Genomic DNA, 12,506 nt, shown 5'->3' with positions numbered 1-12,506 from the left:
TCTCTAATCCAAGGGATCTCAAACTTCATTGCACCACAACTCCCTTCTGACAACAAAAATTACTACATGACCCCAGCAGAGGGGGACCGAAGCCTGAGCCTACCCGAGCCCCACTGCCCTGGGTGTGGGGGGCCAAAGCCCGAGCCCCACTGCCCTGGGTGTGGGGGGCCAACGCCCGAGCCCCACTGCCCTGGGTGTGGGGGGCCAACGCCCGAGCCCCACTGCCCTGGGTGTGGGGGGCCAACGCCCGAGCCCCACTGCCCTGGGTGTGGGGGCCAACGCCCGAGCCCCACTACCCTGGGTGTGGGGGGCCAATGCCCAAGCCCCACTACCCTGGGTGTGGGGGGCCAATGCCCAAGCCCAAGGGCTTCCGCCCCAGATGGGGGCCTGTAATCTGAGCCCCACCACCCAGGTCTGAAACCCTCAGGCTTTGACCCCAGGCAGTGGGGCTCGGGCTTTGGCACTGGCCCTGGGTTCCAACAAGTTTAAAGCCAGCCCTGGCGATCACATTAAAAGAGGGTCGCGACCATACTTTGAGAACTGCTAATCTATTAGAACTGTTTGAACACATCAATAAAATAGAAAATAAAGGAGATTGGTTGACAATTTTTACAACCTTTTTTCAGGCTAAGAGGCAGGGTAAGTCGTCAATTTTCACCATGGCAAAAGATTAACAGCTAGTATTTCAAGGTTCAGCACTTGGTCTGGTGTTGTTTACTCTAATTAACAACAGTTTTTCCCACTAAACTGTAGGTGAAATGGGGGGGGGAAGGAAGCGCCAGGGGCTGTCTCTACAAGGCATCTATTGATACACATACATAGGCAGGTTTCAGAGTAGCAGCCGTGTTAGTCTGTATTCGCAAAAAGAAAAGGAGTACTTGTGGCACCTTAGAGACTAACAAATTTATTAGAGCATAAGCTTTCGTGAGCTACAGCTCACTTCATCGGATGCATCCGATGAAGTGAGCTGTAGCTCACGAAAGCTTATGCTCTAATACATAGCAATAAAAGATCATGTAATTACTTTAAGTGCCTATCTTCAAAAAAAATTAGAGGCAGTAAGTTAACAATTTTCTCTCCTTGAATATTCAGGTCCGCTATTGCCCACTTTCACCACAATTTGTTACGAACAAGATGCTGTCACAATTATCAGTTTCATCTTTTTTCCAACTAACCACCAAATAGGATGCTTTCTGAGATTTAACAAAGAACTAAGACCAAATTTTTCTGCAAAGATCTTTGCAGTGCAGAATGGGCAAAACCACAACTTTCCCTTATTGAAATCAAGGGACATTGCTTGCAACTCAGAACAGAGAAGTGAAACTGTTTTTTCAGAGAAGGAAAATCATTAGTTAATTCCTTTTTTGAGATGTTTACAGTAGTGAAACCCAGAAACAGTAGATGCATGAAAACTTACATGTGCCAGCAGAAGTATTTTTCACCCTGCCTAATAGGTGTCAGTTAAAAAGGGCTTGGGAAAAGTTTATCTGTACAGAATTCTGTTCTATTCTTTTCTTATACCACACATCACTGTAGAACCTGAGCACCTTTCACTAGCAGCCTAATTACACATCTGCTGTGTGTTGTTTATTCTCTCATCTCCTCAGGAGGAGGAAGCATGTGCATTAGAATGTCTTGTTTTGATAGGGTTTGTTTTGTTTTGTTTTAAATACAGGTTGCTATGCATTTATGTTAAAACACAGTCAAAGAAATGCATTTTGCATTTGGAAGTGGTGAGGTTTGGGATAGTCTTTAGTTCCTGCAGGACTTCAGACTAGCTCCCAAGAAAGTTCCGTGTCCCTAACATACGAGTTTTACCCTTATTGTAAAACACTGTGCCACAGAAGTATGCTTGTCAACCACAGTCTTAATCCAAGAGCTTTAGGTGGTCTTTTAGAAATCCTGGGGCCAGCCACGGAACACCACAAAGATAAGGACTTAGACCTTGAACTTGAAATTCTGTGGGAAAACAATATAGATAGCAAAGGACAGGTTATGTGCTTGCAGTCGGAGATGCGCTACAGTGTTCTGTACTACTTGGAGTTTTCTAAGTACTAAATCGTGCTCAGAAACATTGTGTTGCTGTAGTCCAACAGGGAGATCAGAAAGGTGTAAATAACTGAGGCCTTATCATCCACCAGGATAGGACGAGTCTCCTATTCAACTGGAGAAAACAGGAAGTATTACTCACGGATGCTGCTATGTGAGAGCTTAGAGTTAGTGAGGAATATAAGAGTTCTCCTAGACTTCAGGAGAAAGAGCAACTATGGCTATGTACCTTCCACCAAAGGGGACTGCACAATGACTACAAACTCTTCAAAATGCCTTCCTCATCACCAGCATCATTTCTGTCTTGCAAAGATTCAACTTCAGCCAGCTGTTCTTCCTCCATAAGTTGATCTTGTCCAACCACCAGGACATCTTGGTGATAGAAGAGTGGTGGTATGTAGTGGAGCTGCATATTACTGGGACCTGAATCCATGTCATTTGACCACTTCACCTTGTGGCAGCACATAGATATTAAAAAGAACCAGAGAGAGAATTGATCCTTGTGGAATTCCACAGATGAAGTGGAGTACTGGGATTTGATGGAAAAGGTTCCAATTCAAAAATTATACTGGCAGAGGTGACTGCAACCAGGAAAGCAATTTTGATAGCGCAGACTAAGTGGCTTGCATGGCAAATGTATTAAGGTATATAAGACTATATAATATTATAAGGCATATAATATTATGATGAAACCGCAAGTTAAAATTAAGTGTCTCTGAGATGCTGCCTGCAGGAATCTCTGAAGTACAGAACTACTCTGAAAATAACTAAACATGATAATCTTAATGATAATCTTACTCATTAGATCCGCTCTGTGTTTTGGCAAGGTCATATCTGCTGTCTTTGGTAACAAAACATAAGTTATTACTTTTACTCCTGTTAGCACTGCAGACACAGCACAGCTCGGGAAAGGGGGATAGAGTCTCATGTTGCTTTTGCATCCTCCACAGAAATATTTACAAAGTTCCATTTACAGACCTAATGAGTTATAACTATGTAAACCATCAAGGCAATATAGCTTCAATGGAGAAAGGCACGCTCCTCATAATTTGATGTGCAATACTTTTGTTATCTTAATTTGCATATTCCGGAATGAGTTTGCATGGCTGCTAGTTAGAAAAGATATATTCTTCCCATAAACCAAGCACATTTGATACGGAAACTATTGCAGAACCAACAAAAAACCTCACACATCCATTTTTTTTTAAACAGACATTCCATTATCTCCAAATCCTCTCTCAAAACCCACTTCCAGGGGGACTTATAAAATGTAGCCTTATGTATTAACTTTAAGAAAAACTGTGCATTCCTCAAATAACGTGCACTAGCACATTTTTGGACACCATATAAACAACAGAACTGACCCAAAAAGCAGCAGGATCTTATTGTCTTGACCCACGTCCTCATCTCTCTTCTCCTTAGCTCTGAATACTACCTACTCTTATTTAAATGGTAAAATATCCAGGGACTCCATTTTTTGGAACAAACATAGCTACATATCTATTTTTGTAACACACTAAATACATCTATGGCTATAAAGAAAACAGTGACCATACAGTGGTATATCCAGGTTGAAAGTCTAACTAAAAAAAGACCCAGGAAATCTAAGGATTCCAGGAGATAACACATTGCCCTGATTCCAGGAGATAACACATGGCCTACTCTCTCAACAACTTTATAACCCGTTTAAAAAAAAAAATAAAAAAAAAAAAAAAAAAAAAAGAAGAAGAGAGAGAGAGAGAGTCAGGTCAACAATTAGCAAGTATCCACATTAAGGAGACTCCCCCCATAGGAAAGCAACAAATATAATGGCAGCCGATCCCAAGTTAACCTCCATGTAGTTACAAACTGCATGGATACTGAAATCACAGCAGAACTATAAACCTGGCCAACTCCAATTCTAAGAGATTAAAGAATCAGAGTACCTGCACAACACAATGAATCTAATTTAATCTTATCTTGGAACCTGCATGTACAAGGTGAACACAAATGAATCCATTTTTCAGAATGGAACTTCTATGTCTGAAGGTAGATCAAATCAGGAATGGTACTGACTTTATTAGCCACCAACAGAACACTGAACTGAAGGTTATGGTGACTCTCAGCCAATGCCCTACTGCTCCCAACAAACCCTTGCCAAATCTAAAACAACTTAAATGTAACATACATAAATAATGGTATTATAATTGGAAATATTTCATACAGTTTGAGGTTTTTAATGTTAACCAATTGATCCAGGTTTGCTGATTTGCATACATCTTAATACCTCATTCATAATGCTGAAAACACTTGATCAAAACAACAAAAACAAAAAAACTCTCTCCAGTTCCTGGAACAGTTTCAAAATTATGAAATACACTGGAAGAAAGCTCAGCCAGGTTCAAAGTGGCACGCTGAGGGAGGACCTGAACACTGAGTAAATGTACTTTGAAAAAGTCAAACCTAATCAGACTAGAAATTAGCATACTAATAAGGAGCAGGAACAAGGAAAAAACAAGCTCATTTTCTACAGTGCTACCATTAAGAGTAAGGGATTTGGCAAAAAGGGCCCAAAATCTTTGTTAATATTTCAATGAGATCAGGTATAACTGAGATTCCGCACATCAACCTAAACTGATTTTATGAATATTCAATTAAAAAATGTTAAGATGGAATCAGTGTTGCTCACACACAGAGCATTAAACATTAGAAAACCAGAAATGCTTAGTGAAGGTCCCCCCACGTTACCTTAAAAGAACATTAGTGTTGCAAGAAAGCCAAAAAAATGTTAAGGTAAAACTTCCAACACAACACAATGAAAGTTTAGTTCTGCCCCCCACACATGCAAGCATATGGAGACAAAGTAAAATGAATGCATGTGTAATGCCACTTGGGGAACTGGCAGCCACACTGCCTTTGTCAGTAGCTATGCTGGACACATAAAATGGTAATGTGGTTGTGTGTGTTTTTTTATGTTAACTTAATGAGTTCCTCGTGGCTTCTTTAAGGGAGCAAAGTTAAATCTGTCTGGTTAACACTGCCTTAACTGGGGAGGGAATTATAACACTGACAATCTTTTAAGCAGTATGCTTAACCAAGTATTTCTTGGTTTTCCAACATCTGTTTACACACTCTGAAGTTTCATGTTCTGGAAGGGTATAGGGAGTAGGAGATGCTGTTATACAGCAGCAAAATTACCTTCACCTTAACAAATTAATCAATCAGTGGAACAGGTGACACTAGAACTCATGGTCTCCTGGCTCCCAGCCAGCTGAACATTCTGTAAGCTAAAGGTCATTTTGAAGGAAGTAAGCAACATATTCATCTGTCTGATCCTTGTTTGCCACTAAATTCAGAGGTGGAAATGGTGCTGAAGTTATGTCAGAATGCAGTTAAGGGGTCTGCACACCATGCTGGCAATGTGTAAGTGCACCAATACCACTCTGTCATCTTATTCTGAACTCCAAAAAGGTTTGCTAACTTTTCATATTTTAAGCGATGTACCTTTTTTCCCTTTCACAAGTTTTCTCCTAGGCATAAGCAATTCAAAAGCAGCTTAGTTCGAGGTGCTCAAATTCTTCCACACAAACTCGATCCTGACCTGATCTACCCACTTCCAGGTCAATTTGACTTTGCTTTAAAACTTTAGAGAATGCAATATGTGGCTTTAAATGGAAATGTGGGTGAAAGCTTAACAACAGATTCTCTTAAAAATTAGTGTACATGTGTTCAGAGGTTATTAATACAGTGCTACATACACTACTGTGCTTATACCCTATTTGGTTGTGTTACCCTTTATCTTCTGAGATTTGTTTTCTGGTGCATTTGTTTAAACAAAAATGTGATCCTCACATATGAATGTAGCTGAGGCCTGATGGAAACGAGCAATTAACACCTGAAGGGAGGTCTCATTTCTTGGAAGATAGAATTAGGGAGGTAAACAGAACATTGGGTTTAATAAAAATGTCTGACCCAACAAAGATAAGAGGGAGAACACCCAGGGAACCATTTACTAAAAATGGACAAGGTAAGTTAAAAATGTAGAGATGATGTAAAGATCAGGTACATAAACAGCACATAGACAGAGCATGTGGTACACAGATTGGTTCCTGCAAAGCGACCAAAAGCATCCAAGAATGTGTGATCTAAGGTATAGTAAATGCAATGAAATGTTTAAATATATGTATGAAGGGAAAGCGCTTCTGTGCAACTTTGGATGTGTGGTATGCTCTAGACCAGGGGTAGTCAATTACTTTTTGTCAAGGTTCAAATTTCTTGGTCAAGGTATAGTTAAGGTCCGGACTCCAGAGAAAATAAAAAAAAATAATAATAAAAACAACACTAAGTAAATAAAGAGATTTGAGGGTCCATCCAGATTTGGCCCACCGTCCGCCGATTGACTACCCCTGCTCTAGACCCACCCCTAAGCTTGAGTCTGATCAACTCAGCGTAGCTTCGTTGTATACCAAATAAAGGAACCCGAGTGACAAACCCTGGAGTCGAAGAGGTTTCTTGGATCCCAGAGAACCGGGCGAAGTGTTTGCCCGGAACTGGACAAGCGGAGGGACTCCCAACGCTTGCATGTATATGCCCCCCAGCACGGTTCTCTCTCTCACCCGCAGCTGAGGTAGCGGGCTCGTTACAGCCATGTTGGAAAGTTATCCCGGGCACCTCCTAGACCAGGCTCTTGCACACGGAGGCGAGCGTGACCAGGCGGAGGAAAGCCCCGCCAGCCCGGGCTCTGTTACCGGGACACACACTGGGGCGGCCCCTTGGGTCGCTGTGCCGGGGGCTGCCCCCCCCCCCCGCCTAGGAGCGAGGACGAGGGAGGGGCGGGGAGGCCCCCGTGACAGGAGCCAGGCCCCCTGCCGCCGGCAGAGCCTCTCCAGGCGGGGACCCCCACCCCTGCGGCCGGCCAGAGGGGGGCCCAGCCAGACAGGAGGGGCAGGGGGGCCCCGGAGGGGGGGGGCCGGCGGCTGACAGGCGCTGCCCGCTGCGGGGCCTGCCCGGCTCGCTACCTTGTAGACGTCGCCGTAGGTGCCGCTACCGATGCGCTGGATGAGCTCGAAGTCCTCCTGGGGGTTCCGCCGGGAGAGGTCGCGCACCCGCCCCACGCTCATGGCGCCGCCGAGGCTGAGGGCCCCGCTGGGTCACCGGAGGGGCCGGCTGGGGGGGAGGGGGACACCGAGGCGCGATCACCGCCGCCCCCTGACCCGCTCAGCCAACATGGCGCACTAAGCGACACGGGGCGCATGCGCGCCTCTCCCCCTCCCCCCCCCCGCGGCCAGAGGCACGGGGGCGGGGACGCGACCGCCCCGCGCGCGCGCGCGCGCGCGGGGCGGGGCGAGGAGATGGGGCGCGCGCCCCAAGCTCAGCCCCCTCCCCTGCTGCCCACGTGGCTTCCCAGCTGGCGAGCCCTCAGCGGAGCGGGTCCGAGCCCGGGGGCTCTCCAGTGCTACCCACGTCTCATAACTGAGAAAGCAACACGTTACAAGCCCGGGGCAGTCCGCTCCCCGTTCCCTAGGCTGCCCTGACCCCCTGCACCCACCAGTGCCCTGTCCCACTCCCCAACCCTGCGCTGCACCCGCCCCCAACTCAACAAGGCCCCATCCCGTTCCCCGGGTCACACTGACTCCCATCCACTCCCAACAAGACCCCGTCCCGGTCACGGCCTCAGGTTGCACTAACCCCCTTCCCTATACCCAGCAAGGCCCTGTCAGGCTCATTGCCCCCTGCTGGGCTGACCCTACACCCAACAACACCCCTCTCATCCCAGGCTGCCCTGGTCGTATACCCAATAACCCATCCCCCCTTGCCAACCCAATCAGTGCTGGCTCCTGTGGCCGGCAACATCCCATCCCCGTTCACTGGCCTTGCCTGCAGCTGTTTCATTCTGCCCCTACTCACTCTCCTGGGCAGTTGACCCCTATACCCAGCAAGACTATCCCCCTAAAACAGCCTGGGTTGCTCTGCCCCATGCCTGGTCTACACTATTGAGATAGGTTGATGCAAGGCAGTTTACATTGACCTAACTTTGGAAATGTCTACACTTAAATGTTGCTCCCAATGTAACTACCCTGCTACATCAGCAACGTAGAGTCAAGGTCAGTGTAGTTAGGTCACCGCATTGTCCGTTTTACACTGTGTTACTTACATTGACTGTTACTGGCTTTCAGGAGCCATCCCACAATGCCCCACATTGACAGTACAAATGATACAAGCACTCCCGTTGAGGATGCACACCATTGACACAACGAGCAAAGTGTAGATATGCATGAACAATGTAATTACTGTGGCAGCTGTATGCCGACGTAAGTTAGGTTGGCTTAATTATGCAGTGTAGACATGGCCCCAGTATACAGCATTCAGTATAACATCAGCAAGCACAGTGGTTCTCAAACTTTTGTACTGGTGATCCCTTTCACACAACAAGCCTCTAAGTGCGATCCCCCCTTATAAATTAAAAACACTTTTTAATAACACCATTATAAATGCTGGAGGCAAAGTGGGGTTTGAGGTGGAGGCTGACAGCTCATGGGCCCATGGGGTCATGACCCCCAGTTTGAGAACCCCTAAGCATGCATAACTGATCACAGCCACACTGTGAAAATTGGTAGCATGGAACAGGCCAGCAAGCCTACCTGAACTTCTTTTCCCAGTTCTACTCATGCTACAGCACTTTGTGGGCACAGTGTTAAACACAGCAGCTTTCCAGTCACCCGTAGAGTCTCCCAAGACAAACAGGAGATGGGACCTGAATTCAAAGGGCGAAAAGAAGCAGGGGAAAAAAAAAACCCCTATGATTCCTGTGACTCCCCCTCCCCAACTCCAGTTGTGAGCATCCCTCACACATGGATGAGAAAGACCCTGTGACATGGGGTGTGTCAAGCTGGGAGGAGTGGTAGATACGCTGGAGAGTAGGAATAGGATACCGAGGGACCTAGACAAATTAGAGGATTGGGCCAAAAGAAATCTGATGAGTTTCAACAAGGACAAGTGCAGAATCCTGCACTTAGGATGGAAGAATCCCATGCACCGCTACAGACTAGGGACCGAATGGCTAGGCAGCAGTCCTGCAGAAAAGGACCTAAGGGTTACAGTGGATGAGAAGCTGGATATGAGTCAACAGTGTGTCCTTGTTGCCAAGAAGGCTAATGGCATTTTGGGCTGTATAAGTAGGGGCACTGCCAGCAGATGGAGGGACGCAATCGTTCCCCTCTATTCAACATTGGTGAGGCCTCATCTGGAGTACTGTGTCCAGTTTTGGGCCCCACACTACAAGAAAGATGTGGAAAAATTGGAAAGCGCCCAGCTGAGGACAACAAAAATGATTAGGGGGCTGGAACACATGATTTATGAGGAGAGGGTGAGGGAACTGGGATTGTTTAGTCTGCAGAAGAGAAGAATGAGGGGGGATTTGATAGCTGCTTTCAACTACCTGAAAGGGGGTTCCAAAGAGGATGGATCTAGACTGTTCTCAATGCTGGCAGATGACAGAACAAGAAGTAATGGTCTCAAGTTGCAGTGTGGGAGGTTTAGGTTGGATATTAGGAAAAAAATTTTCACTAGGAGAGTGGTGAAGTACTGGAATGTGTTACCTAGGGAGGTGGTGGAATCTCCTTCCTTTGAGGTTTTTAAGGCTGGGATGATTTAGCTGGGGATTGGTCCTGCTTTGAGCAGGGGGTTGGACTAGATGACCTCCTGAGGTTCCTTCCAACCCTGATATTCTATGATTCTATGAAGCTGTCTGGAGTGGCTCATGAGCATGAGTACCAACCTCAGGGCAGACTGTTAAGAAGTAGGACACAAACCCTAAGTTGGCTGTAAGTTCTACACTTAGATTCACCAACCAAGTGTGAAATCCTCAGGCATTACAATTACCTCAACACAGAGTCAGAGACAGTCCCCATGAGAACTCCAGTCTGTCTTGTTACCCAGGTAAGCTTGCCATTACACTACATGGTCCCTTATGTAAGCGGACATCTGGTGGTGAGTCATGGTGGGTTGTGGAAAAGAACTTCAGGGGCTGATCTCATCTGCATAGGCACACCCACCCTGCCTAGATCGTCACTTTGGCTGCTGTAGGAGCCCCAGTTTCTCTGTTATTGGGGAAGGAATAAACTATTATTATCCTGATTATGTGAATGAAGGACAGTGGAACTGTACTCGGCCTTTTGTTATGATGGAGGGACTCACCATCAACTAAGCAAGGCAAGGGTCATGGGTCCCAAAACCCAGTTAATAGAGAGAGGCTGGGGACAGGTATTAATACTTGGTGGCATGGGTCACCTGGTGAGGGGCTTACATGCTAATTGCAATTCCTCCTCTCTCCACTGTGGACTATCAGAGCTAATTTTGATTTCATTAGGAGTCTAGTTATAGGCTGCTGAACTGAATTCACTTTGGTCTAATAGTGCAGTAGTACTGAGGCTCCCCTACTACCAGGTGAAATCACAAAAGAGCTAAACTTACTAAGAGCTGAAATCACTGAGTGTTGTGTTAAGTAGTGGGGGAGCCTGAAGATATATGGCGGAGCAGTTTGCGGCATGGAGAGCAGAGCAGAGCGGCTGGTGGAGCAGAGCATTGCAGTTTGCGAGACGGCAAGGCGAGCAGAGCAGAGCTGTTTATCAGATGCCTGGAGCAGCTCATGGGGGCAGCTGGCACAGCGGAGCCCCATGGAGAGGTGGGGCAATCAGCTTTGGACCATGTAAGGTGCCCCTTAACCCCCACCGCCATCTCCACCCAGGTGGGGAGGCAAAACTCTGCAGATAAACTTTCAAACTCTGGGGCTGCCCTGACCAGGGACAGAGACTTTTGGGTCATTGGACTTTGGGTGATTTTGGGTTGCTGGACTCAAGAACCAAAGGGAAAGGACATGGCCCAATTTGCTTGGGCTGGGTTTTTTGCTCATGGGTTGTGTATGAATCCTGTTGGTGGTGTTTCCCCAGCATAATGCCACATTGTTTCTCTCTGTTATTAAAAGGCTTTTTGCTACTCTCAGACTATGTGCTTGCGAGAGGGGAAGTATTGCCTCTTGGAGGCGCCCAGCGAGGGTGGTATTTATTTGTCCCAGGTCACTGGGTGGGGGCTCGAGCCGGTTTTACATTGTGTTATTGAAATGGAACCCCTAGATACTGAACCCGGCCCTTGTTGCTGCCAACTCTGACGGGCAGAAGGGTTACACTTACACCAAAAATCACAGTAATACTCAGGTTACTTCCAGTCCCAAAGGACTAATCACTTACCCTGGGACAATGCACTTTAGATCCTACACCAAAGATGCTTGTAGCCACTCCTATAATAAATTAAGTAAAGATTTATGAATTAGAAAAAAGAAATAAGAATTATTTACAAAGTTAAAGCAAGTAAACATACCACACAAATGAGTTACAGTCTTAGATTCCAAAAGGTAATAGAAGCTGCAGTAATATGCAAGCTGTATATGTCCTTTAGGGCTAACCCAAGCTGAACAACCAGGGATCCCTTGTTTACGCTTAGAAGTCTTGTCCTCTCCCTGAAGTCCAGGCTGCATAGGGATAACAATTTTTTCTTGACAGGGATTTTTATTCTGTTCCCCTAGAGCTCAAACGGATGGAATGAGTCTCCATGCACCTCTCCTCTTCATGAGCGTGGGGGGAAGCAAGATAACACTTCACTTCCCTGTGGTAAACTAGCATTTCAAACTCGGTAATGCTTTTCTCCTAACTACGGGGGTTTACAATTTTAGAGCAAACACTTTTACAGGTACAGAGCAAATACTTAAATATTATCTTATAGCGTGGATCACAGATATTGTAAGTGAGATTACTGCATGCAGCAACTTACAAGCATTTCATAAAGTCTGAACCCTAAACACATTTCCATAAAGCTATTAACTATTGTAACAATACTAACAGAGATGAGCCAGACTGGTTTACAGTGGTACAACTGTCAGTGTTCCTTGACGCCTGGGGGCCTTGGCATGAGCTGGCACCTGATCTGCAGCATCACACGTCCCTCATACTCTCATGGGAAGGTCTGTGATTTCCTCCGGCCATGAGCACCTCTCACACACTCGCAGATGGAGCGACGCTCTCATTCCCCCACGACTCTGAGGCCACTCACAGTCATGAGGGGGACTATTTTCAGAGTAGCAGCCCTGTTAGTCTGTATTCGCAAAAAGAAAAGGAGGACTTGTGGCACCTTAGAGCCTAACACATTATTTGAGCATAAGCTTTCGTGAGCTACAGCTCACTTCATCGGATGCATTGACTATGTGACTATGCATCCGATGAAGTGAGCTGTAGCTCACGAAAGCTTATGCTCTAATAAATTTGTTAGTCTCTAAGGTGCCACAAGTCCTCCTTTTCTTTTTGCGAATACAGACTAACACGGCTGCTACTCTGAAATATGTGACTATGTGACTCTCCCTTCTGTGAGTGACCCAGGCACACTCATGGGGGGGGGACCCTGTGACTCCTCCCAGCCCTGAGCTCCCC

General features: G+C 46.2%; 1 protein-coding gene across 2 annotated transcripts in view; it reads right to left on the bottom strand.

Moving 5' to 3' along the window:
* The window catches only part of MAP4K3 (mitogen-activated protein kinase kinase kinase kinase 3), a 147,428-nt gene extending 140,124 nt beyond the window's left edge, over positions 1 to 7,304 (bottom strand). Inside the window, exon 1 of one of the 2 annotated variants that reach the window (XM_038397581.2) lies at positions 7,047 to 7,304. In XM_038397581.2, coding sequence (XP_038253509.1) covers positions 7,047 to 7,148 — 102 coding nt within the window. In that variant the 5' untranslated portion in view covers positions 7,149 to 7,304. The remainder of the gene's footprint in view (positions 1 to 7,046) is intronic. The other variant, XM_038397582.2, reaches the window with a different exon arrangement.
* Between the last annotated feature and the right edge of the window lie 5,202 nt (positions 7,305 to 12,506).

Source organism: Dermochelys coriacea, chromosome 3 (assembly GCF_009764565.3).
Source record: "Dermochelys coriacea isolate rDerCor1 chromosome 3, rDerCor1.pri.v4, whole genome shotgun sequence".
In the NCBI taxonomy this organism is placed as follows: Eukaryota; Metazoa; Chordata; order Testudines; family Dermochelyidae; genus Dermochelys; species Dermochelys coriacea.
This window is presented reverse-complemented; position numbering and strand designations above follow the sequence as displayed.